General features: G+C 39.9%; 1 protein-coding gene across 1 annotated transcript in view; it reads left to right on the forward strand.

Annotated features, from left to right (window-relative positions):
- The first annotated feature begins 10,149 nt into the window (after nt 1–10,149).
- The window catches only part of CDKL3 (cyclin dependent kinase like 3), a 57,910-nt gene continuing 43,066 nt past the window's right edge, over nt 10,150–24,993 (forward strand). The window contains exons 1-3 of the mRNA XM_043980210.1: nt 10,150–11,090; nt 12,211–12,396; nt 17,145–17,339. Coding sequence (XP_043836145.1) covers nt 12,232–12,396; nt 17,145–17,339 — 360 coding nt within the window. The 5' untranslated portion in view covers nt 10,150–11,090; nt 12,211–12,231. The remainder of the gene's footprint in view (nt 11,091–12,210; nt 12,397–17,144; nt 17,340–24,993) is intronic.

The following is a 24,993-nucleotide window of genomic DNA, read 5'->3' on the forward strand; positions in this document are numbered from 1 at the left end:
GGAGCACTTGAGGGCCCAAGAAGAGGCTGAGCATCAAGGTAAGAAGGGGTCCAGGGGCAGCTAGGTGGTGCAGTAGATAGAGCACCGGCCCTGGAGTCAGGAGTACCTGAGTTCAAATCCAACCTCAGACACTGAACACACACTTACTAGCTGTGTGACCCTGGGCAAGTCACTTAACCCCAATTGCCTCACTAAAAAAAAACAAAAAAAGAAGGGGTACAGACCTATAATGGCCACCAAAAAAGAACTGGTACCATCTGGCAGCTATGTCATCCAATACGCAATTCCAGGTCACATATCCAGAGTAGATGTAAGAAGGTGACTTATGTCCAGGGATGGTGTTCCAGGTCAGGTAGCAGCAACTGTCCTTAGGTGGTATACTATCTGTATGAAACAGACCAGGGTCTCACTTCCAGCATCTAGTCCAGTTTGCAGGGGAATAACCAGGACAGGAATCCCTGACCAAAGGGAATCCTATAGGTCTGTCACTGAAACAGCAGAGCTTCTTGGTCCAGCAGCAGTCTATTGTTGCTCAGACTCAAACCCAGGTTAGGAACTTGAAGAGTTCAGACTTGGAGGGGCAGTGATTAGACTTTGCCTTAGATCACACAACTTTGAGAGCACTGAAAGCTTACAGTTTACTAGCCTGAGGTGTCCCTGAGATCCTGAAATAAAACAATGATTGATAGCTCCAATAAGCAGGATGAGCCCCTACCTTCCTTCCAGAAGCACACAGAGGCCATCCTTAATATCAAGTCTAAAAGCAGGAAGTAAGCTAAAAAGACCATAAAAAAGCTATTATGGTGATAAGGACACTTGAGACACAAACCCAGAAGAGAATGACTTCACCCAAGCAAATACTTAAATATGTGGCCTGGGCACAAATTCAACTAGAATTCCTAGAAGAGATGAAGCAACCATTTAAAAAAGTTTAAAAGGTGTGTGTTAATAGATGAGAGCCATAGAGCAAAAAAAATGGAAAAGAAATGAGAAGTATGGAAAAAATCATTAGAAAGGGAATGAACAGTTTTTTTATAAAAGGTACAACACCTTGTTCAAGCAACAAACTCTGAAATTTAGAATGAGTCTATGAGATAACAATATTAAAACACAGTCTGAAGACTGAAAAGATAGAAAAAAATGTAAGCTTTCTCATGGCAAAAACAACTTGATCTGGAAAATATTACAGAGAAAAAAAATTAACAGTCATCGGACTCCCTGAAAGCCATGTCCAAAAAAAGAGCTTAGATATGTTTCAGGAAATCTTGAGTTTTTAAAAATTAAGTTTTATTATCAGTTCTGAATTCTATCCTTCTGCCCCACCCATTGAGAAGGCAAGAAAAATAAAACCCATTACAAATATGTGTAGACCTGCAAAACAAATTTATATTTTACTCATGTCAGGAGGAGGAAAAAGGAGGAGAAAAAGAAATGTTTCAATCTACATTATGAATCCATCAACTATCTGGGGTTAGATAGTATGTTTCATCTTGAGTCTTTTGGAACAATTGATCATTGTGTTGATCAGAATTACTAAGTTTTTCAAAGTTGATTATCTTTAATTTTGTTTTGTTTTGTTTTTTCGGGGCACTGAGGATTAAGTGACTTGCCCAGGGTCACACAGCTAGTGTCAAGTGTCTGAGGCTGGATTTGAACTCAGGTCCTCCTGATTCCAGGGCAGGTGCTTTATCCACTGTGCCACCTACTGCCCCTGATTATCTTTCAATATTGCTGTTACTGTATACATTATTCTTCTAATTATGCTCACTTAATTTCTGTCAGTTCATACGAGTCTTCCCGGGTTTTTCTAAAACTAACCCCTTCATCATTTCTTACAGCACAATAATGTTCTAGCACATTAATATTTCAAAATTTGTTCAGCTATTTCCCAGTTGATGGACATCCCCTCCATTTCCAATTCTTTGCCACCAGAAAAAGAGCTACTATCTTTTTGTATATATGGGTCCTTTTCCTCCTTTTTTGATCTCTTTGGGCTATAGACCTAGTGGCAGTATTGCTGGTCACAGGGTATGCACAGTTAGCTTTGGGGGGACATAGTTCCAAATTGGTTTTCAGAATGGTTGGACTAGTTATTTCATAGCTCATACCAACAATGCAATTAGGGTATCTGTTTTTCCACAACACCCCCCACAAACATATCACTTTTCCTTTTCTGTCATTTTAGCCAATCTGATGAATGTGAAATAGTACCTCAGATTTCTTTAAATCTTGTTTCTCTGATTAATAATTTTCATATGACTATTGATAGTTTTTCTTTCTCTGAAAACTTCCTATTCCTATTGTTTGACTATTCTTGAATTGGAGAATGGCTTATTCTTTTAAATTTGACTTAGTTGCCTATATATCTTAGAAATGAGACCTTTAACCTTAATCTGAAATCTTGTTTTTATCTGTTTTCTCTCACAACCTAACTAATATAGAAATGTTTTCCATGACTACTCATGTATAACTTACATTGAATTGCTTGAGTTCTTGGAGTGAGGGGTGGGAAGGGAGGGAGGAAGAGAAGTTGGAAAACAAAGTTTTAAAAATTGCTGTCAAAATTTGCTTTTACATGTAATTTGGAAAATAAAATTCTAAAAAATCTAAGAAAAAAAAGAAAGAAAAAGAAATGAGATCTTTATCAGAGAAATGTGCTGCAAAGATTTTCCCCAGTTTTCTGCTTTTCTTTTAATTTTAGCTGTATTGATTTTGGTTGTGTAAATTCTTCTTAATTTTATATAATCAAGAAATATCTTCTATTTCCTGTGGGGGCAGTTAGGTGGCACAGTGGATAGAGCACTGGCCCTGGAGTCAGGAGTACCTGAGTTCAAATCCGGCCTCAGACACTTAACACTTACTAGCTGTGTGACCCTGGGCAAGTCACTTAACCCCAATTGTCTCACTTTAAAAAAAAAAAAAAAAATATATATATATACATACACACACACACACACACACACACACACACACACACACACATATATCTTCTACTTCCTGTGAATCTTTCTCTTGTTTGGTCATGAACTCTACTCCTTTCTATAGATCTGACAAGTAATTCTGGAAATCTTAAATGAAAACTGCCCAGATCTCTTAGAACCAGAGGGTAAAGTAGAAATTGAAAGAATCCATTGACTACTACCTGAAAGAAACCCTCAAATGAAAACTCCCAGGAACATTATGGTCAAAATTCAGAGCTTCCTTATCAAAGAAAAAATATTTCAATCAGCCAGAAAGAAAGATTTCTGAAAATGAGCAATTATACTTAGGATCACACATGATCATAGCAGTCACCTCTATAAAGGACCAGAGACCTAGGGTAGAGCCAAGATGGCTGAGGAAAGACATTAAACACACAGAGCTCCTGATACAATTACCCCCAAAACAGCAATAAAAGAACCCCTGGAGCAGAAAACCCCACAAAAATACAGGCTGAGATTATTTTCCAGTCATAGATAGATTAAAGGGGGCCATGCTGGGCTGAGAGTAAAGTCCAACCCCAGGATGTCGCTGACAGAGACCCCAGGCACGCCATACCAGAGGAACTTAACTTCGAGCCTCTGAATCAACTGCAGCACCAGCGTTCTTCTAGAACTGAACTTGGGGTCAGGTGAGAAGGCTAAATGGCTGGCTGGGGAGGGGGGAGGGGGGAAAGTGCTGGGGTGTCAGCAAGACCTAGGGAGGAATTCGGCTGTCCCACCCCAGCAGGGAACCAGGAAGAAATCCTGAGAAGTGGGAGGCACAGGTCGGGGAGGGGCGCAGGCTCCTCAAAGCTAAAAACCACCACAGTGCTCTACCGGCTGGTTAACTAGCAAGTTGGCTTGAGGTTATCTTCAGACCAGAGAACAGGCCAGCCAAGAGAAAAACCTTCCCTCCTTCAAACCAAAACATCTGGGACCCTCTGAAGCTGGGGACAGTAGTGTAGCCTAGAAGCAGGGCCCCCCAGTGGGGAGTTAAAAGTCAAGTAAAAGACGGCAAGATGAGCGAGCAAAGAAAGTTCAGAATTATAGAAAGTTTCTTCAGTGACAAAGATCAAGGTGCACCCTCAGAAGAGGATAACAATCTCAGGGCCCCTACATCCAAAGCTTCCAAGGACCAGAGACCTTAGAATATGATACTATATGGAAAATGATATAATTTTAAAACTCTGGTTTTGTGTGACCCTGGGAAAGTCACTTAACCCCAATTGCCTCACCAAAAAACCCCCCAAAAAACAAAAAAACAAAACCTCTGGTTTTTAAAAAAGTTATTTGATATTTCTATAGACACTAGTTTGGGGTAAGCATATATTAATCAATATTATAGCAGTATATTGTGTATTGACCATGTGTCTCCCTAATTTCTCCTGGTCTCAGGCCATGTGGTAGAGAAAGCTGGAAGAGAGCTTCAGCATGCCAGTTAGCATCAGCAGGAGAAAAGCCACAAAAGACCCATGCTGTCTCTCTAGAGAGAGCATGTGTTCTCAAGGAGACCCAAGAGAACTAGCCAGAGAGACAGAGACCATGTGGTGCCTGAAAGCCAAGAGAGAAGTCTAGAAGACTCCCCACAAGCCCTAGAAGCCCCACAAGACCTTTAAAGACCCAGAATACCTCTCAGGGTGTCTTCCAAGGGCTTTTATCCTCTTTTGATAGAGGCAGATCATTATACGTTAATCAAAACTAATTGGATATTATACATCAAACAAATCTAATTTGTTAGCCTCATTCAATCTATTGGTTGACATGACTTGAAAGTGCTTTACATTAAAATAAACTATGTGAATGACATGTAGGAAAAGAATGCAGAAGTCCTTTCAAGTTCTTCAAGTCAAGGTCCATCATCTAGGTATGGTTTAATCTAGAGTCTTTCACAGATCTAGACAAAAGAATCTATCTCCATTCCTTTGGTTCACTTGGGTTGGTCCCAGATGAGATTTGATGAAGTTTCTCTAGGAGAACTGGATTTTCTGGATCGTAGGGAGAAAGAACTGGAAAAGTGATCTCTGGGTCCCCCCAAGAAATCCATTATTAATAATTATTTTCTCACACAACCAAAAGTAAATTATCCAGCAAAACTAAATATAATCCTAAGGGTAGGGAAATGGATCTTTAATAGAGAACTTCCAAACATTCCTTATGAAAAGACCAGAGCTGCATAGACAGTTTGAAATTCAAACATAGTAATTAAGAGAAACAAAAAGGCAAACATGAATAGACATAAGGAACCAAGTAAGGATTTGCTAATTTACATACAAATGTGTGGAAATGATATATGAGTCCTCTCTGAACCCTATTATCAGGGGTCATGGAATCTAATTGTTATGTAATTCTATTAAGTCTGTTATGTCTTAAGAAAAGAATTGAAAGTGAAGGGAAAAAGAATACACTGGGAGGGGGGAGGGAAGAAGGGTGTGCAAGTAGACATCTATAAAAACAAACAAGGAAGAGGTGTGGTGGAGTGGCTGATACTTGGACCTTACTCTCATTGAACTGGTCAAAGGAGAGAATAATACACACAAACAGACACATACAGAGTTGAGTATAAAAATACATTTCACTCAACAGGGAAATTGAGAAAGGAGAGAAGGATAAAGGGTAAAGGGCAGATTAAGGGAGAGTAAAGCAAACTCTAGGGGCATAGAAAGACTTTTTTTTTTTTGAGGTGGCAAAGAATGGGAATCTGAGGGAGTTCCATAGGTTGGAGAATAACGAAACAAGTTATGGCATATAAATGAAATGTGATGAAATGCTATAAGAAATGATGTGTGAGAAAATAATGGTTTTTGGGGGGCCCTCTCACTCGAGGGAGCCTACCCTGACCTCTTTTAAGGCCAGCCCAGAGTCAATAGAATTGCTAAAAAAACATAGATTGACCTTCCTGACTACCTAAAGGAAGTTAACTTACCTAGGCAACCCCCCAAGTCATGTCAATCAATGGATTGGCCAATTAGCTTGGATCAATGTGCAGTGACCCACCTCTACCTGAGAGAGGATAAAAACCTTTGGGGCAAGTTGGGGATTGAGCTTTCTTCTCTTTCCCTTTCTCCCACTCAAACTCTTGGCCTGGGATGCTGGAGAAGACAGCCACATGGCTCCCAACTCTCTCTCTCTTTTCTATCTAGGTATGTAGGGCTTCTGAATTCTAATTCTGAGCAATGTGCTCTCTCTCTTTACTAACATTTAATATGCTTTAATAAATACTTAATGCCCCAAACTGGTGCAGTAGCCTCTAATCTATAAGCAGCAATATATTAGAAACCCCAGCTAAGTTCCCTATAACCTAGCACCTCCATATATTTTCAAATGACACAGATGAAAGGGTTGGTTTTAGAGAAACCTGGGAATACTTGTATGAACTAACGGAGAGCAAAGTGAACAGAATTGGAGAATAATGACAACAATATGGTAATGACAAACAACTTTGAAAGAATTAAATATTCTAATCACTGTAATGAAAGCCATGAATTCAGAGTACTAGTAATGAAACATGCTACCCCACCTCTTGATAGTGCAGAATGACCAGTTTGAACATTTGGACATTTCTGCAAATGAAGAAATTTGTTTTGCTTGACTATGTTTGTAATGGGTTTTGTTTTCTTTCATTCTCAATTAGAGGGAGATGGGTTGATGTTGGAGAGAGAATAGGTAGAAATTTTTGCCATTTGAAAAAGATAATATGTAATTTTTTTTTAAAAGAAAAAGATAACTAAAAAAGCATAGATGAAACAGTCTTTTATGAATGGTACATGAGATACATACCTTTTTGAAAGATGCTTTGTAAATAAAGTTGGACTCAGTTTATTTTATTAGAGCCCAATCCAAGACTTTTTTCTTTTTCTTTTTCTTTTTTCTGGGTTGGGCTTGAAGGTGTGATTCTTCGTGCCCTTCACACAAGTATTCTTCCTTCTTAATGTTTTATGTGTGGTAGTTGCAAAGGATCCAGAGATCAGAGACAAGCATGAGGAAACAGGGAGGGTGTGTATCTTTAGGGTTTTAAGAAGACTGTAACATTATCATTAATGTTATTTGATAACATTATCAAAGAGGCAGCTGGATGGCTCAGTAGATAGAATGATGGTCTTGGAGTCAGGAAAACCTGAGTTCAAATTCACCCTCACACACTTACTAACTGTATGGCCCTGAGCAAGTCACTTAACCTTTGTTTTTGGAGAAGGAAATGGCTTAACCACTCAAGTGTCCTTGCCAAGAAAACTCCATGGACAGTATGGAATGCCATGGTCCATTTAGTCACAAAGAGCTGGATACAACTGAACCACTGAACAACAACATTATCACAATTATTTGACTTTATGAAAGTGTCACAAAGAATACAATATACATTTAATAAAACTACTTTGATGAGTACCATGAGATGTACTTGGTGAAATATAAAGTTTAGTTATGATGCAATTCAAGTGTTTATCATCTACTTGCATAGTGTATAAAACACTGTGCTGGGCACCAGGAATACAAAGATTAAAAAAAACAAAAACCAGTCCCTGCCCTCAAGTAGCTTACTTTCCACTGGAAATATATAACAAACAGTTAAAATAAAGTACATGTAAAGCAAATACTACAAGTAATTTTGGGAGTAACAACTGGAGGAGATGAGGAAGGGCCTCATGTAGTGGGTGGCCCCTCAGATCAGCCTTGACAGGCCCTAGAGATTCCCAGAGGAGGAGGTAAGGAGGGGTAGCATTCCAGTCATGGAAAAAAGCTCATGCAAAGGTACAGAGGTAGGAGGTGGAATGTCAAGTACAGGGAACAAATAAGCCAGTTTGGCCAGAATGTAATGTTTGTATAATGATGTCAACCATAGAAACCAATTAGGTAATTATTGGAATAGTCCAGGTCAGCAGTGATGAGGATCTGAACTAGGATAGCAGGCACATGGATAAAAAGAGACAGACGTCAAAGATGTGAGGTCATTCCCTTTTGCATTATTTTAAATGTTTCTAAATACAGTCAGAGAAATGTCAGAGAACAGTTTGGGATTGTAAAAAGAGAACGTCATTTTCCAATAAATCCAGCACACGCAACTCTTCAGTTCTGGGCCTAAAATTTTTTTTTTTACATTGTTTCCCCAAGATATATAGGTAATTATGGACTAACTCAAAGGACTGCCCATTCAACTACAACTGCAATTGATAATCTAAACAATAAATATTCTCCATCTGATTGTTTTTGGGTTTTTTTTGCAGGGCAATGAGGGCTAAGTGACTTGCTCAGGGTCACACAGCTAGTAAGTGTCAACTGTCTGAAGCTAGATTTGAACTCAGGTCCTCCTGAATCCAGGGCTGGTGCTTTACCCACTGTGCCACCTAGCTTCCCTATCCAATTGGTCTTTCTTGTGAGGATTGTTAATGTTGTTTGTAGCACTTCCACCAATATAGCCATGGTTATGAATAATAGAGAGGAAATTGAAATTTTCTAAAAGCTTTCTTACTATAGCTCTGACTAGCAGCTATAGCAAACAAATTTGAAATATGCGCATAGGACGTTTTATTCATGTGAGATTAAAATTGGATATTAGATCATAAATCTTCCCTACTTAACCTTTCCCTCAATTTATCTCCCAGACTAGTAAATGGAAGAGAGGAAAGTTTTGTCCAGAGGGGCGATTTTTTTTTTTGTCCTCATGAACCGACACTTTGACATTAGTCTTGCAAAGGGAGAGCCTCTGCAGAGAGTACATGTTACAGATAGTTTTTTTTTTCTAGTTAGAGCTTTTATTGTATGGTAGTCACAAGGTGATGTTGATTAGAAGGATAGGAAAGTAGAAATACAATACAAATCGTCTTAAGTCTAGGCTTAGTCTATATTCCGTATAAAACTCACCAAAACCCAAGGCCACCTTTGGGGAGAGAAACCGAGTCAAGCGCGTGCTGTTAACCGAGAGCCGGGCCGAGTCAACCTCCAGTCAGCGTCTGTCCGTGCAGCGCAGCCAGGAGACCAGCGGAGCAGGAAAAAAGGCCCCACTTCTGTTCTCTCCTTGCCTTTTAAGCTCGCATCCCGGAAGTCGAGTGCTCAGCAGGCAATCTGTCGTGCGTTGCAGGCGGATTGGTGTGCGTAGCTCATGCTGTTGGTCTCCTCCCCAAAAGGGTGGTCCTAAAAAAAAACTGGCGTCTCTCCATTATCTAACCGACTGTTAAAACTTTTTACCACATTCACAAAGGCAATCCATACTTCCTCCCATCCCTTTGACACACATAGATATCAATCCTTTACTCTTCTCAAAAGAACACTTAAACAATGATCCAGAAAGTCTTTCCTCTGTTGTTGTTTTGGTTCAGACCTGTGATTTCATCAATATGGGGAGCTCCCAGGGTGGAAACTCCCTCCCTTGATGTACAGTTGCAATTTATGGTAGCTTTAATTTTAAGAGAGTTGACTGGAGTACTAAGAGATTAAGTGATTTGTCTATAATCACAACTACAGTATTTGGCAGAGACAGGATTTGAGCCCACATCGTCCTGATTCTATTTGCCATTTTCTCTCAATTTCTCCACTCTGCCTAGTTCTCCTAACTACTCATTCTTACTCTCCTTTACTGGTTTTTCATTTCCTACCTACTAACTTGGGTGACTCCCGAGGCTCCAACCCGAGCTCTTTTTTTGGTCTATACACTCTCACTTGGTGATTATATCAACTCTCAGGGTTTAATTATTTTCTTTATGCGGATGATTTCCAGATCTATATATTCAGCCCTAGGTCTCCTGAACTAGTCACTCACCTCCAGCCATTTCTTGGACAGTAGGTATCTCAACTTTAATATGTCCAAAATAAAACTCATTACTTTCCCCTAAACCCCTTCCAAGCTTTTGGTTTAGGATGCCATTATTCAGTCACCTAGGCTCACAACTTAGTGTTGACTCCTGAGTCACCCAAACATTCCATTACTAATTCTTGTCTTTTCAGAACCTCTCTTAGAGATCTTCTCTTGCTCTTATACAGCCACAAACCTAGTTCAGAACCTCATCAATGTTGGAGTACTCCTATAGGCTTCTAATTACTTGAAGCCTCCATGATTTCAATGCTCTGTCTAATCTAACACTCTGATGCCAAGTTGATTTTTCTAAAACACAGATCTGATCACAATGTCACCGTCTTGCTCAGTGAGCTCCAGTGAGTCCCTATTTTCTCCAATGTCTTCAGTTTTATTCCCTATAAACTCCTCTTTAGCATTATAAAGCTCTTCATAACCCAGCTACCTCCTTCCTTTCCAGTCTTCTCACACTTTACTTCCCTCCATCACATTCTACAGTGTCCTAATTGCTATCAAGGCCCCTTCTGCAAGCTCCATCTCTTCCGTATTAGCTGTCTCCCATTCCTAGAAATGCTCTGCCTCTTCACCTCGGACTGTTTCCCCAGCTTCAAGACTCAGCTCAAATCGCACCTTTTGCAAATCGTTCCTCCCCTTACTATATACCTTCCCTCTGAGATGACCTTCCATTCTCACTGTAGGTATATAGATATTTGCATGTTGTTTAGAATGTGAGCTCTTTAAGGGCAAGGAAAATGTTTTGTGGATTTCCCCTCTTCTCGTTATATTTTCATACATGCTTAATAAATGCTCGCTGAACCACTCATGATTCTGGAGGATCCGTGATCCTCTGACAGAGAGGTAATGGGCTTAGGGGGCCGCTTTTCCTTCTTTTTCCAATAAGGGGTGAGGAGGCGGGAGGGAGGGCAAGAAAACATTTTAGTGACTAGGAAGGCGATGACAGCAGCCGGGGCCAGGGAGTGCGAGGGCTGAAGTCCGAATCGTCGCTGGCCTAGCTGCCCCGGCCCCGCCAGCGCTTCTCCTCGGCTCTCCCTCCGCCTCGTCCTGGTATTTCGTTTCTGATTTTCAGGCCCGAATCCTCACATTTCGACCGACATTCTCCGGGTCACAGACCCGTCCGCCCTTTGACAGAAATCATTCAAGCCCAAAAGGCTCCATTCTGGCTTCGACGATCACGGGAGGAAAAACTGATGACAGGTGGCATTTCTCCAGCTTATTGCGCCTCCCCCAATTGCCACATGCTGCCCTCTCACGGGCCAGGGCAAGGCCAGGGTCGCGACCCGCCTTCTTTCCTTTTCTGTCCCTCTTTGCTCGCCGTTCCGAACCAGGTGGGCTCAAGAAGCTTCCGGTCCTGCGCGCGCCGCGTTCCGTCTCCGCCCTGCCGGCGTTGCCATGGTAGCGGGTGGTGGGGCAGGCGGGCAGGGCAGGGCAGGGCGAGGCTGCGTCCTCGGGGCGGGGCAGGGGCTAGGGCTACGACTGCTCGGAGCCAGGCCCGTGGGGCCGCAGGATGGGCTGAGGCGGCGGCTGCCCTGACCAGGTCAACGGCGGGGCGGAGCGGAGGGGGATGCTGCTGCCCGGGCCCGGGAACCGCGGGTTTGATGGCGGGAGATGGAGGATTGAGACAATGTGGGAGCCCAAGTATTAGGAGATTATTCCAGCGGGGCAAAGCGGGGAAGACTTGAGGCTGAGATCTCTGGAGGACGAGGTCGTACCCGTGAGGGAACGGAGGCCTTTGGGAACTTCATGGGGGAGTGAACCCGGGGTGGAAATGGTGATGTGGGAGGGCGGAGTGTAAGGGTCTTATCCTGGGGGAACCACCTTGGAGCTTGGTGAGGGAGTGTGACTTTTAGGCGGGGAGGAGCTAGCGGATGCCTGGAGGATTGAGACTTGCTGGAGAGCTGAAGAGGGGAACCGAGACGTCTCTCGGCTGCGCCTGCGGAGCAGAGTGGGCGGGCGCGCGCGGGGTTTGGGGTGGTGTGGGGGGGGTGTGGACCTTTCGGTCTTCGACATGGGGGAATGTCATATAAAGAGTCTAGTTAGGTTTGAGCCTATTTTGGAGTCTCAGGTTTCATGGGTGAGTGTAAGTATGGGAGTCCCATGTTTGATGTGGAAGGACTTAAGTCTGAAGTGGTGTAGGAACCCAAAGTTTGATGGGGGTGTTTGAAGCTGTGTGAAAAGTGTAGTTAGGAGTTATGTGTGTGATGGGGACAGAATCTTGTGGTGGTGCCCCAGAAGAAAAACAGAAACTTGGGTGGGAAGGGCGGGGAAAGAGAGAAAACTGCATTTTTCCTTATTCGTCTTGTATTTGGGACCAGATGTTCACAGATTGCTAAATACTCAAAATCCTTTGTTTTCTATAGGAATAACTTCTGGTGCAAATTCTAGAAATAGATTTCCAGCCTGGAGCAAATATAAACATTTGTCTTTTTTCCCTTTATTTCCATGAAGAACTAGAAACCAGTCTTGAAAATGGAGATGTATGAAACCCTTGGAAAAGTAGGAGAGGGAAGTTACGGAACAGTCATGAAGTGTAAACATAAGGATACTGGGCAGATAGTAGCCATTAAGATATTTTATGAAAAACCGGAAAAATCTGTCAACAAAATTGCAATGAGAGAAATAAAGTTTCTAAAGGTTTGCTTCTTTTGCCATAATTGTTACGTAAGTCAAGAGAAATGGTTGGGAAATAAAAGTCATTTTCTTACTAGGAAATCTTTTTTGATTTTTGTTTTTGCAAAGCAGTCAAGGTTAAGTATCTTGCTCAGGGTCACAAAGCTAGTAAGTGTAAAGTTGTGAGGTTGGATTTGAACTCAGGTCCTCCTGACTCCAAGGCCAGTATCACCTAGCTGCCCCCCCTTTTAGGATATTTTGATAAATTATGTGCTGTTTGTGTGTATGTACATATATATGTAGAAAAAGGAAGTGTTACATCAATTTTATAATTTACCCTTTATGATTTGTGGGAATAAAAGAAGTTCTAGAAAGTATTTTGAAATGATAATACATATAATACATGCACAAAAACTCAAGTTTTTTGTTTTTTGTTTTTTTTAGTGAGGCAATTGGGGTTAAGTGACTTGCCCAGGGTCACACAGCTAGTAAGTGTTAAGTGTCTGAGGCCGGATTTGAACTCAGGTACTCCTGACTCCAGGGCCAGTGCTCTATCCACTGCGCCACCTAGCTGCCCCAAAACTCAAGTTTTAAAAGGCCTATTTTATGAAAGAATCATTCAGATTAAGCAATTGAAAGTGCACAACTCATTCTACAAAAATAGTGAAGGAAAATTCAATCCCTGTTCTCCAGGAATTTACAGTTAAAGGAGACATATTTAGATAGATAAATAACAATTTAGGTTAATAAAGTGTAAATGTTAAATGAGTTCTGCAAACAATGAGTGCTATAGGAAGGGGTTGCTAGGAACCCTGTGGTTTGGAAAGGTTCAGTTTGAATTTGAGTTAGACCTTACAGGTTGGGTAGGATTTAGATAAGTAGAGAAGGGTAGGTATTTCTGGCCAGGGTAAACACATGAGAGAAGGTGGGGAGGTAGGAATGTATACGGAGTAGATCATTTTCTGTAGGTAAGTAATAGAAGATAGAGCTGGAGAGTTAGATTTAGGTCAGATTGTGAAGGACCTTGAAATATACTAAGGTTCTTTGAATAGGAGATAAAAACATACAAAATAAGAGCCCTGGAAGAATATAACCAGACTTGATGGCTGCCAAAGATAATTGTACGCAGTTCTTAGTTTTTAAAAAGTAGTGCTAGTTGTCACTATCCCTATTTTAGAGAAGAGGAAACAGGTTTAATTAAGTGGCTTTCACCAAAGTCATATAAGGAGGCAGTGACAGAGCCAGGAATCTAATCCAAATCTTTTGACTCCCAAATCCAATGTTCCAAAATTCCTAGTCTGAGTGGGGGAATTGTGGCATCACTACTGTCTAGGGACAGCTAGTTTGAAGGGAAAAATGAGTTGTTTTAGACTTCTTGTATTTGAAGTTTCCTTATCCAGTTTTGAGGTGGGAAGAGATGCAGATCTGCATAGAAATCATCTTTGAAATCATAAAAGTAAATGCAATCTGGAGGAAAAAATTAGATGAGGGAAGAGCATAATTGTAGTATACGAACCTTGACCACATATACATAAAGTACTTACGCATATATTTCATTTACTCAGATATGAAGTGGAAGGGTGAAGCAAAACTCCCTGAGTTTTGTTTAGAAGATAGTGCCCTTTAGAAAAACAAGAATACAATTATCTAGTTTAGATATTTACTTTAATTTGAGCTATGTGCAGAATACAGATAGTGCTCACACCCAATTAGAGAAGCAGTTTTTTCTTTAATAAAAAAATATTTTTTCCTCTTGTGATCTACATTGTTCAGTTGTTTTTCAGTCATGTCCAACTCTTCATGACTGCATTTGGAGTTTTCTTGGCAAAGATGGAGTTGTTTGCCATTTCCTTCTCTAGCACGTGGATCTACATTAGATATGACCAATTCATTTTGTAAGAAGAAAGGTATAGGCATTTTTGGCCTTAAATGAATGATTTATTCTATGCAATAAAAAGGGTAATCCAGTTGGCATCATTTTGTAGAGAATACAAGAGGCAGCATAAAGTGCTGGCCTTGGTGTCAGAAAGATCAACTTTCAGATCCACTGAAACAAGCTGTATGACCCTGGGCAAGTGACTTAAACTTTGTTACCCTAAGACTTCTTTAATAAATCATCCAAGGGTCAGCTAGGTGGTGCAGTGGGTAGAGCACTGGTCCTGGATTCAGGAGGACCTGAGTTCAAATCCAAGCTCAGACTTAACACATACTAGCTGTGTGACCCTGGGCAAGTCACTTAACCACAATTGCCTCACCAAAACAAACAAACAAAAACAAATAAGTCATCCAACACTGGGTTCTTACAGTGAAGAAATGACAAGTCCTTCATATATTGTTTTGTTTTTCCTTCATATATTGTTAAGACCACTTTTGTAATTGTAATATGCACTAATTCAAAACTGTTCTTAGTGAAAATAGCCCTTATTACTGTCATACTTAGGTAGAAATGAAACTCTTCCCAAAGAAAGTGCTTTTGTCTATCTCGGTTTTTCTTTGGGGTAGTGCAGCTGGTTATTTTTTCTGTCTAGTCATTTGGAAAAAATGACCGATTTGTCACAAGACTGAAGGCATTTGTGAAAATGTGGATTGATGTCATGATTATTAAATAAAGATATTATTTTGAGACACTTCAGATGTGTTACCTTTGATTTGCTTATTTCTAGCATGACTTTAGCTTTATGGCATTGAATTTTAGAGTACTTTATGATTTGAACTAGATTGAATTCTTATTTAAAGCCTTAACTCACTCTGACAATTTGAACTAAACCTAATTTCTGCAAAGAGGTATAAAAATTTCTATAAAAGTTCTGTGAAATATCACTAGTGGGTGTGTTTCTATGGAACACAGCTCTACCATCTGCAGGAAAAAAAAATAGTAATGGAACTAGGATTAAAAAAAAAAGTTGGGCATGTTTTTTATTTCATTGTAACGTTTAGAGAAAATTTGACCACTTCTTCTGGATAATCTACTTGTAGTATATCTACTCTTTTAAAACATCCTTTGTCTTTTACATAGCAGTGGCCCAAAAGTCTGAGTGTGGTTTTAAACTTATAGCATGAAACTGAATTTAGACTTTTGGGCCACCTGGTACAATAAAAATCAGACTGGAAACTTCCTCTTTCAGTTTAGTGGTGTACATTGTAGTGATAAGTAATTATTCTTTTTACTGCTCTTTATGTTGCCAAACCTTGTCAACTTGGGGAATCAGGATAAGAAATTATAAAAGAAACTTTAGAGATTTTTGGAATGTTTATCTTTTAGCCACATTAAAAGAACTGAAAGGGTGAAATTGCATAAGACCCCAATTTAGAATATTTTTCAAAAATCCACATGCCCTTGGAATAAATAGAAATATTTTACCATGAAATGTTTAATAATCTAATACAGCATTTAAAAATGCACCTCTTTCAGCTAGAATTAAGAGTTTTGGTAAAATTGGCAAAGAATATTGCCACATAAAATTTTTTTTCCTTACAGAATAGGTAGCTTAACTGATTACTATAATTTAGGGCTTATAGTCAAAGATAATATTTGTTGTAGGTCAAAAGCCAGTCAGAAAATAGGCTTGCTATGTTTTAATGCTAGAAATGATAAGATGTTTGCAGTGTATGAATTTTCTTTCTGTTAGGGAAATTGGTGATTAGCTCAGTAGCTTTTACCTTAATTCTTATTAAGTAAGACCTTGAATGTATGAGTTGAGTTGAAATATATTGTTATCTCAGATGACTGAGCATTAAATGGATTGTCTTTATTTTTTTTAGAACAGATATGAGAGATAACATTTCTGATATTCTGAAAAAATTTAACTGTGAAAGACATGTAATAATTTTAATAAATCTTTGTGCAAAATCAAGATGGTTCTTACCATAGGAAGTATTTTGTATATTTAGTTTAGTAATGTGGACATATGGCAGTTTTCTACCCACAGTTTCACAAATTCCCATTAAGTTCCTACAGATATACTTAAATTATGTGCGCATATCTAAAGTAAAAATTTCTTATGAGAAGTTTTTAGGAATTTTAAAGTAATTCTCTAGCATTTTGGTAATTTGTTTGGATGACTACCCAGTACTTCTTTTGTTGTTTTTTTAATGTTCAGGACCTAGTAGTATCTAAGTGAGGTTACAATAACTGGTGGTTCTGTGACATAGAGACACCAAGCAATATAGTTAATTGTTTCTGTAACCTCTACTACAGAACTGAAATCAGTTTAAAATTGTAAGCTCTGTTGATATAAAAACTTTTATTTTACTACCATTTAATAAAGATGTTGCATTGACCAACAAGTAGAACTTAAAAATTGACATTGATTCTATAGCACTTTACCAAATATCAACATCAGGGGCAGCTAGGTGATGCAGTGAATAAAGCACCAGCCCTGAATTCAGGAGGATCTGAGTTCAAATCCAGCCTCAAACACTTGACACTTACTAGCTGTGTGACCCTGGGCAAGTCACTTAACCCCCAATGCCCTACAAAAAAATTTTTTTTTAAATTTAAAAAACAAGCCAAAAGGGGCACCAAATATCAACATCAGCTTACTTCTATCTCTTGTTATCTTGGAATAAACAGACATGAAAAACTGAAGAGTTAAATTGACAAGGAGACATTGCCTTCAATGGACCAAAATTCCCTTAATTTATGACTCCCAAGTTGAAATACCAGAGGAAAAGTGATAATATTTTAGCCTCAATTTGATACTATGTAGGACTTGTATGCAAGTTATGGTGTTTAGAATAATTTCTGAAAACCTTTTTTCTTTTGTTAATAGCAATTTCGTCATGAAAACCTGGTCAATCTGATTGAAGTATTTAGACAGAAAAAGAAAATTCATTTGGTATTTGAATTTATTGATCACACAGTTTTAGATGAGTTACAGCATTATTGTCATGGACTTGAGAGTAAAAGACTAAGAAAATACCTCTTCCAGATCCTTCGGGCAATTGAATATCTTCACAACAATAATGTAAGTGCTTCACAGTAAATCAATATAATTTTAGACTTACTATAAACATCCTTATTCGATTTAAAAGCTTGTTTGTCATTGAATTTAATTGCTAATGTTTACTTCCATAATCATCATCATAAGATTAAGTGACTGTGGAAGTGCTGTTGGAAACCAGATACAGGTAAGTAGAAAACTACAATCAAGGTCCTTATATTTGGGGAATCTAGAACACACACCTAAGACAAAAGACCAAAACAATTAACTGTAAGAACTAAGAAAAAGAAGTGAAAACTGGGAACCTTCATGAGTTCAAGAAGAACAGGTCAGGACAAAATAACATTTTCCTTTTTTTGACATATTATACTTGTGGGTCAGAGCAATGCCTGGATTTTAGCAAGCCATTTGACAAGCTGTTATTGTGGACAAAATAGAAAGATGTGAGGCAGATGTAGTTAAATTAGATGGAATTGTAACTGATCAAATGATGAAATCAAAAGAGTAGTGGGTGGACTTTGGAAATGGCATCCTGTTTATCTTGACTTTCTGGGGTCCTCTTTTGAAAGAAATGAGAAAGAAATTGTTTTACAATGGGCAGCTAGGTGGCGCAGAGGATAAAGCACCAGCCTTGGATTCAGGAGGACCTGAGTTCAGATCCAGCCTCAGATACTTGATAACGTACTAGCTGTGTGATCATGGGCATGTCATTGCCACACACACAAAAAAGAAAGAAATTGTTTTGCTGAGGTGTGGAAGGCCTTGCAAACTTACTTAGGGGAAAAGTATATCTTGTACATTCCAGTTCGCCAAACATTTGTTAAATGATTTTTGTGTGTAGAATTACAAAGTGTAGGTAAAGATGGAAGTTAGACCTATCAGAGCTCATGGTCTAGTAGGGGATAACACATATACACAGATAATTAATAGATTAACACAAAAAGCAAAGACATAGGAAAGTGCACAGCATGGTTAGTAGGGACAGCAATCTAGTTTGGCTGTAACAGAGACTAAGTAGGAGAAAATAGTGCATGATAAGGCTGGAAAGACCACCAGATTAGCAGTAGATTGTGGACTGGTTGAATGCCAGGTAAAAGCTTGAACTTCATAGGTAATAAGAAACCATTGAAAATTTTTGAGCAAGGCTGTGTGGCATAACCAAATTTGTACGTGATGAAGATTGCAATGGTATGAAAATTAGATTGGAGGAGAAAGAGACTAGAGGCAAAAGAGTTGTAAGAAGGCCTTTGTGATAATGCAGGTGGGTAACAGTGAAGGTTTCTACTAATGTAGTAGCAATGGGAATAAAAAGGAGGGGACAGTTGTAATGTGGACTAGAGGTAGAATCAATGAAATGTTACGGATTGTAATAAGAGAAAAATTGACAACATCAAGATGTCAAACATTGGAGGCTGAATGAACGGTGTTACCACTGACAATGAATTTAGTGGGATAGAGAAAGATAAACTCAGTTTTGAACATTTTGAGTTGTTGGAATTTTTAGGTGGAGATGGGGGTCTGGATGGAACTGGAGAGAAAGGTTAGAATTGTATAGATCTGGGAGACATCTGCAGAGAGGTAAGAGTTGAGGCCTAAAGAGTAAATAGATGGGGCAGCCAGGTGACACAGTAGATAAAGCACTGGCCCTGGATTCAAATCTGGCCTCAGACACTTGACACTAGCTATGTGACCCTGAGCAAGTCACTTAACCCTTATTGCCCTGCCAAAAAAAAGAGTAAATAGGTTACCAAGGAAGAGTACTGAAGGAAGAAAAGTGGGTCAAGAATAAAACCTCTGAAACATCCATTTTAAGGTATTAGGAAGAGAATAAGGAGCTAGTAAAAGGAGTGGATGAGCAATTGGAGAAAAGGAGAATCAGAAAAGTATATAATTTCTAAATCCAAAGTAAGGTTTATCTGGGAGGCCATAATCTAATATGGTAATTTTTTTTAGTCCTTAAGCTTCTTGACTTTTTCATAGTATCTTACTGCTGATCTTTGAAAAAATGTTAGTGAGAAGGGGAAGAATAAAGTTGCCAGGGACTGGCAAAGAAAGAATGGGTGATGAGGAAATGGAGATATTGGGTATAAATAACCTTTTCCAGGCTGCACTGTCCTAAGCTTCAGGAGGTCCCAGGGGGTATGATTTAAGGAGGAGCAGGTTCTTCACTCGCCTGGCCTGTTCCCTGGTCTGTAGATGACCCAAGACCAACTTGTTAATCAACCAGCTTTGTGTTCTGTGGTTGTCAGTTCCGATGATCCTGTGCCCCTCCCCCACTTGGGCCACTGCTACTCAAGCCTACCTCCTGATTCCTAGCAGGGGTGAAAAACCCAAGTTCAGCCTCAGCACTGGCAGAGACCCTTGTAATCTTCCCCTTGTCAAGGGCTCAGCCCTCTTACCAGAACGTGAGTTTAGTTCTAGACACTGCAGCTGATTCAGAGGCGGAGGTGGGGGGGGGGTCTCTTTCTCAGGCGAGGCCTTCCTGGGACTAGATCTGTGTCATTGTGATTGTAGGGTTGGGCTCCACTCCTGTCTCAGCACAGCAGCTCCCTCCTTCCGACCTTCCAAGCTGTCTTGGTTGGAAAATGATCTCATCACATTCTTCTGTGGATTTTGCTGCTCCTGGAATTGTCCTATGGCATTATTTGGATGTTTTTTGGAGCAATTGTGTTGTGAGTTCGAGAGCTCACTGCCTTTTTCTCTGCCATCTTGGCTCTGCCCCAGAAAGACATAAATAACCTTTTAAATAGGTTGTTGGGATTGGATGGCTGATGAATTGGAGTGATTAGAGGAGATAATGGGATGGTAGTTGAATTGGTGGGAGTGAAGAGGAAGGGTAGAAGGGATGACTTGAATATATTTGTAGGCAGTTGAGAAAGAGCCAGTAGAGAGACTAAGATTGAAGACACAGGAGATAAAGGGAATGCTTACTGTTGAAAGATGTTTAGAAGGGCAAGAGGGCTTGGGATCAAGGGCCACACACAGAGGGGATTAACTTTAGCAAGAGAACTTTTCTTTTGAGACTGGAGCGAAGAAGAAAAAATGAGGATGGGAGCAGCTAGGTGGTACAGTGGATAGAGCACCGGCCCCGATTCAGGAGGACCTAAGTTCAAATCCGGCCTCAGACACTTGACACTTACTAGCTGTGTGACCCTGGGCAAGTCACTTAACCCCAATTGCCTCACCAAAAAAAAAAAAAAAAAAGAATAAATGAGGATGCTGGGAAGTTGAGATTGGGAGGAAAAAGTTGAGTTTCCTTTAGCTGTCCTTAATTCAGAAAATTGTATCACAGGGACACTGGCTCATCTGTTCTAAATGTGGAGTTAAGGGTAGGACAATAGTTGCAACTGTCACTGTGGAAAATGAAAGAAAGCCAATAATAATAGAGTAAAAGAGTTGTTAAGCAACATTAAAGGCCTCGTTGATACACTTACCATAAATTTGTAGTGGGTAAAATCACATATTTTGTTTGCCACCATCTAAACTTTATTTCCTCTCAAACCCTACTGCAGTGTTCTGCGCACAGTATATACTTTAATATTTGCTAATTTGATTTAGATTTATGTGATCTCTTTATGAAAATGTTAAGTAACTACTGTGTGCTGTGCTCTGAAAGAGTTTATAATTGAATTGGAAAGAAGACAGAATGAGGATTGTTGATTAAATAACAATAAGAGACAGAATACAGCCAAGGGATATAGATAGCACAGATTATAGGAGTTGAGAAAAGGGGGAATCATCTTAAATTACGTAGAGCCCGATTTGTTGGAGAAGGCTTCAAAAAGGAGCTAAGCATTAGACTTAGACCTGGAAACATGGGTAAGATTTGAATCAGTGGAAAGGATGGGAGAAGACTTACCAGGAGCCTCTGCATCCACCCCAGCCTCTGGTCTCTGTCTTTGGCCCAGGGCCCTGATCTAGGCCTCATAGAGAGACTTTGCCAAGGACACTTTGCCAAAGGAGACCTTGCCAAGAGCCAAGAATCAACTCCTGATCCAGGCCATGGGACGCTGACTTCTTTGCCTCAGAGACTTCTTTCTGAAGACCCTTCCTTCTTGAACATTATCCAATTTTGAACTACAATTCCTGCTTCCTTGCTCTGGAGTCTTTCAGGCAATACCATTGCTTCTTAGCAGCTGGTGTCCTGGGCCTCGAAGGATACAACATGCTGAGTTTGGCCTTGAAGTTGTTCTACCTGCCTCCCTCAATGGACTTCTTTCCAGCCACTGATACTCTTCCAGAATTCATTCTTTAACGATCATTATATTTTTTTCCCTTCATACCCTTCTTATACTGGTGATTCTGAACTCTGGCTACTAAAGTATGAGCCTCATTTCCCATCTCTTAACTACCTGTTCCCTCTCATCCCACTCAGTTTTCCCTCCTTCCACCATGTCCTCCTTCAAATCTCCCCACTCCTTACACTGTGCTGTCTAGAACACCTGCTCCATAGTTAAGAAACATGCTTTCAGGGCCAGCTAGGTGGCTCAGTGGATAGAGCACCGGCCCCGGATTCAGGAAGACCTGAGTTCAAATCCAGCCTCAGACACTTGACATTTACTAGCTGTGTGACCCTGGGCAAGTCGCTTAACCCCCATTGCCCTGCAAAAACAAACAAACAAAAAAGAAGTGACCATTCCATCTTAGAGTTATGATAGAGAGGAAGGAAGCCAAATGTCTGACTTTTTTTTTTTTAACCATACCTGTGATTTAATTGGCATAGACATCTCCTTTTTTTGGGGGGGCGGGGAAACGGGGTTTAAGTGACTTGCCCAGGGTCACACAGCTTGTAAGTGTCAAGTGTCTGAGGCCGGATTTTGAACTCAGGTCCTCCTGAATCCAGGGCCGGTGCTTTATCCACTGCACCACCTAACTGCCCTGACATCTCTTTTTGAAGAAGTTCCATCTACAGTGCAGGTTGGCACCTGCTTTATAATTTATATTCTTGTTTGGAAGCATTGAAAGGTTATATGACTTCCTCAGGGTCATACAGCCAGTATATTTCAAAAACAAAGCATGATCTCAGGTCTTCCTGACTAGAAGCAAACTGTCCAGTGCTTCTATATACAACCCATTATATTCCTTTCATAGTCTATGTGCCCTAGATTTTGGAAGAACAGATTTAAAGAGTCCAGAGAAAGGACCGATAGAATTCCATGTGTAAAATTTCTACAATATAGCGTCAGCCCAAAGGAAAAAGTTCTCAAGAATGAAATGTAAACAACACAGAAACAAACTTTATTCAGAGAGAAAAGGAGGAACTGACAGTATAGCTATTCAGGGAACTCATTCACCAACTTTGATTTTTAAAAAATTGCTATGTTTTAATCGATCAGTTTTATTTTAACAGCAGATAAACATGAACTGAAATCAAAGCATACTCCCAAAAGACAGCAAACAAAAAACAAACCCACAAATGAGTGATTGAGACTAGTCATATATGCTACTGTAATCTTTTGTAATTTTCCCTTTGTTGAAAGAAAGGGTATATGCTTTTCCTTTTTTTTTTAAGTGAGGCAATTGGGATTAAGTGACTTGCCCAGGGTCACACAGCTAGTAAGTGTCAAGTGTCTGAGCCCGGATTTGAACTCAGGTACTCCTGACTCCAGGGCTGGTGCTTTATCCACTGTGCCACCTAGCTGCCCCTATGCTTTGACTTTTAAAATGTAGTATCAGACTCATATGTTGTATTTAGCTTAATTTTTTTTTTGCCTGTTAACATCTTCATTTATGTAATTGTAATTATCAGGAAGTCCTTTATGGTTCATGCTCCAAACCAGAGTACCCTGGGAATGTCAATATCTGGTTTCCTTTTCATAAACAATCTCTGCCTAATGCCCTCAACAAAGAAAATTGATGGGAATGTAAGTTTCTGGCTCATTTTACTCTCCCTAAATGGTAATTCAACACTCCTTTGCAGGCATTCATTCAGACTAATATCAGATCATAGATTTAGGGACTGAAGTGACTTTAGGGTAATTAACAGTTTGTTTTTTTTAAAAATTTTGATCAAAAGAGTACAGATGAGTCCTCTCTTCCATCAGGAAAACTTTCCTTATCTTTCCATATGGTGTGAAACAACCCTTTTCTCTGGTGAATGCTATCTTACCTAGGAATTGGTAGGATCCACATGCCTCATAGTGCTAGTGAAGGAGTAGTTGCTCCTTGATAAATATAGTTTTCTGCTGCACTGACTTCTTTACTATCAACAAAGGCAGTGGTCCTTCATCCTTGGATTATACAGGTTATGAATTTCTCTGTCTTCCATCTTTAGATACGCCAAACAGTGGTCAGTAGGCAGTCCTGGTTTTTATTCAAATAATAACATGGATGGAATAAAGCCTCTGGTCTTCTTCCTAGTGACATTCTAGGCATATACCAAAAATGTCATATGCTAACTCCACTTAAAATTATACTTGTATCTCCATATCCCTAATGTATTTAGCAAGGTGAGATTAAAAGCCTTTGTTTTCTGGTCTCCTTAAGGGTGATGTGGAGTTGTTCTAAATTTATTTCCTGCCAGATTGAGCACATCCTTGAAGTGAACTTCTTTCAGAATCTCAACCCTGATAGGAGTGAATCCTGGTAAGGAATCCATATACTGAGAAATGCTAATGTAACATTTTTGCCACTGCAGAAACCTTTTGGTTGCTGATTGGGTGGGCCTATGTATACTCCATGAAGGGTTCTGTCACCACTTGGGTGTTGCTAATGTTATTCCAGTACCTTTTCCAGAGACAAGACAGATAACAACTCAAAGATTTGCTGGTCTTATATTCTCCAGATAAGTGTCTTGAATCAGCACTTTGCTATGAGTACTCTGGCTACAAGTCTTACACTACTTCTGCTGCCAACTGGGAGCAAAAGAATCTATACTACACCAGATAGATTTCTCTTGGCCCAGGTGTCTAAAATTATCATGTATATCTTTGAAATCCATGGACTAAAAGCTTTGTGAAGAACTGTTTACCTTTTTACACTTTATTTAGTAATATATTACTTCACAAGTGGTCTGGATCCCCCAAGGGCATGTCTGTTTCTCTTAACCAGTTGGCCTGAACTTGCCACCAGTCATCAATGTTCAGATTGTATAAAGACGGTTGCCTAAGGCTACAAAATTATTTCTATTGATGGTACACACTCTCCAGAGAAAAATCCTAGAATCTTGCCCTTGCTTTTTGGTGGCCCTGCTCCTTTCATACCATAAATCACTCTTTCTTTGAGAATAATTTTCTGATGATGTTTGCTGGATAGAACACCTGTAGCACATTAGTTCTTCCTGGCCAGTAATCCACATTCAACTCATAGTTGGACAGAGATGATATTCATCTCGTTAGTGGCAGCCACCTTAGTACTTTTTAGAATATAGGTCAGTGGATTATGCATACCTGAATCTGTCTGTATCTGTATCTATCCCTACACATGAGTCCAAGCAAACTTTTCAGTGATAACTCACATCAAGGCCCTGAAACTTCAGTTTGTGGATGAGAACTACTTGGTGGGAAGCACAATAGGCTGTTGTAGCCATTTTCCCCCTAGCACAAACTGCCCTCAGACCATCTAGACTGATACAAGTGTGTAAGACAAAAGGCACACTTAAGTTAGGCAAAAGTCAACACTGATGCATGTGAAAGGCAGTTGATAAACTTCTTTAAAGCCTGCCTGGTCATATTTCTTG

Source organism: Dromiciops gliroides, chromosome 2, assembly GCF_019393635.1.
Source record: "Dromiciops gliroides isolate mDroGli1 chromosome 2, mDroGli1.pri, whole genome shotgun sequence".
NCBI classification, from domain to species: domain Eukaryota; kingdom Metazoa; phylum Chordata; class Mammalia; order Microbiotheria; family Microbiotheriidae; genus Dromiciops; species Dromiciops gliroides.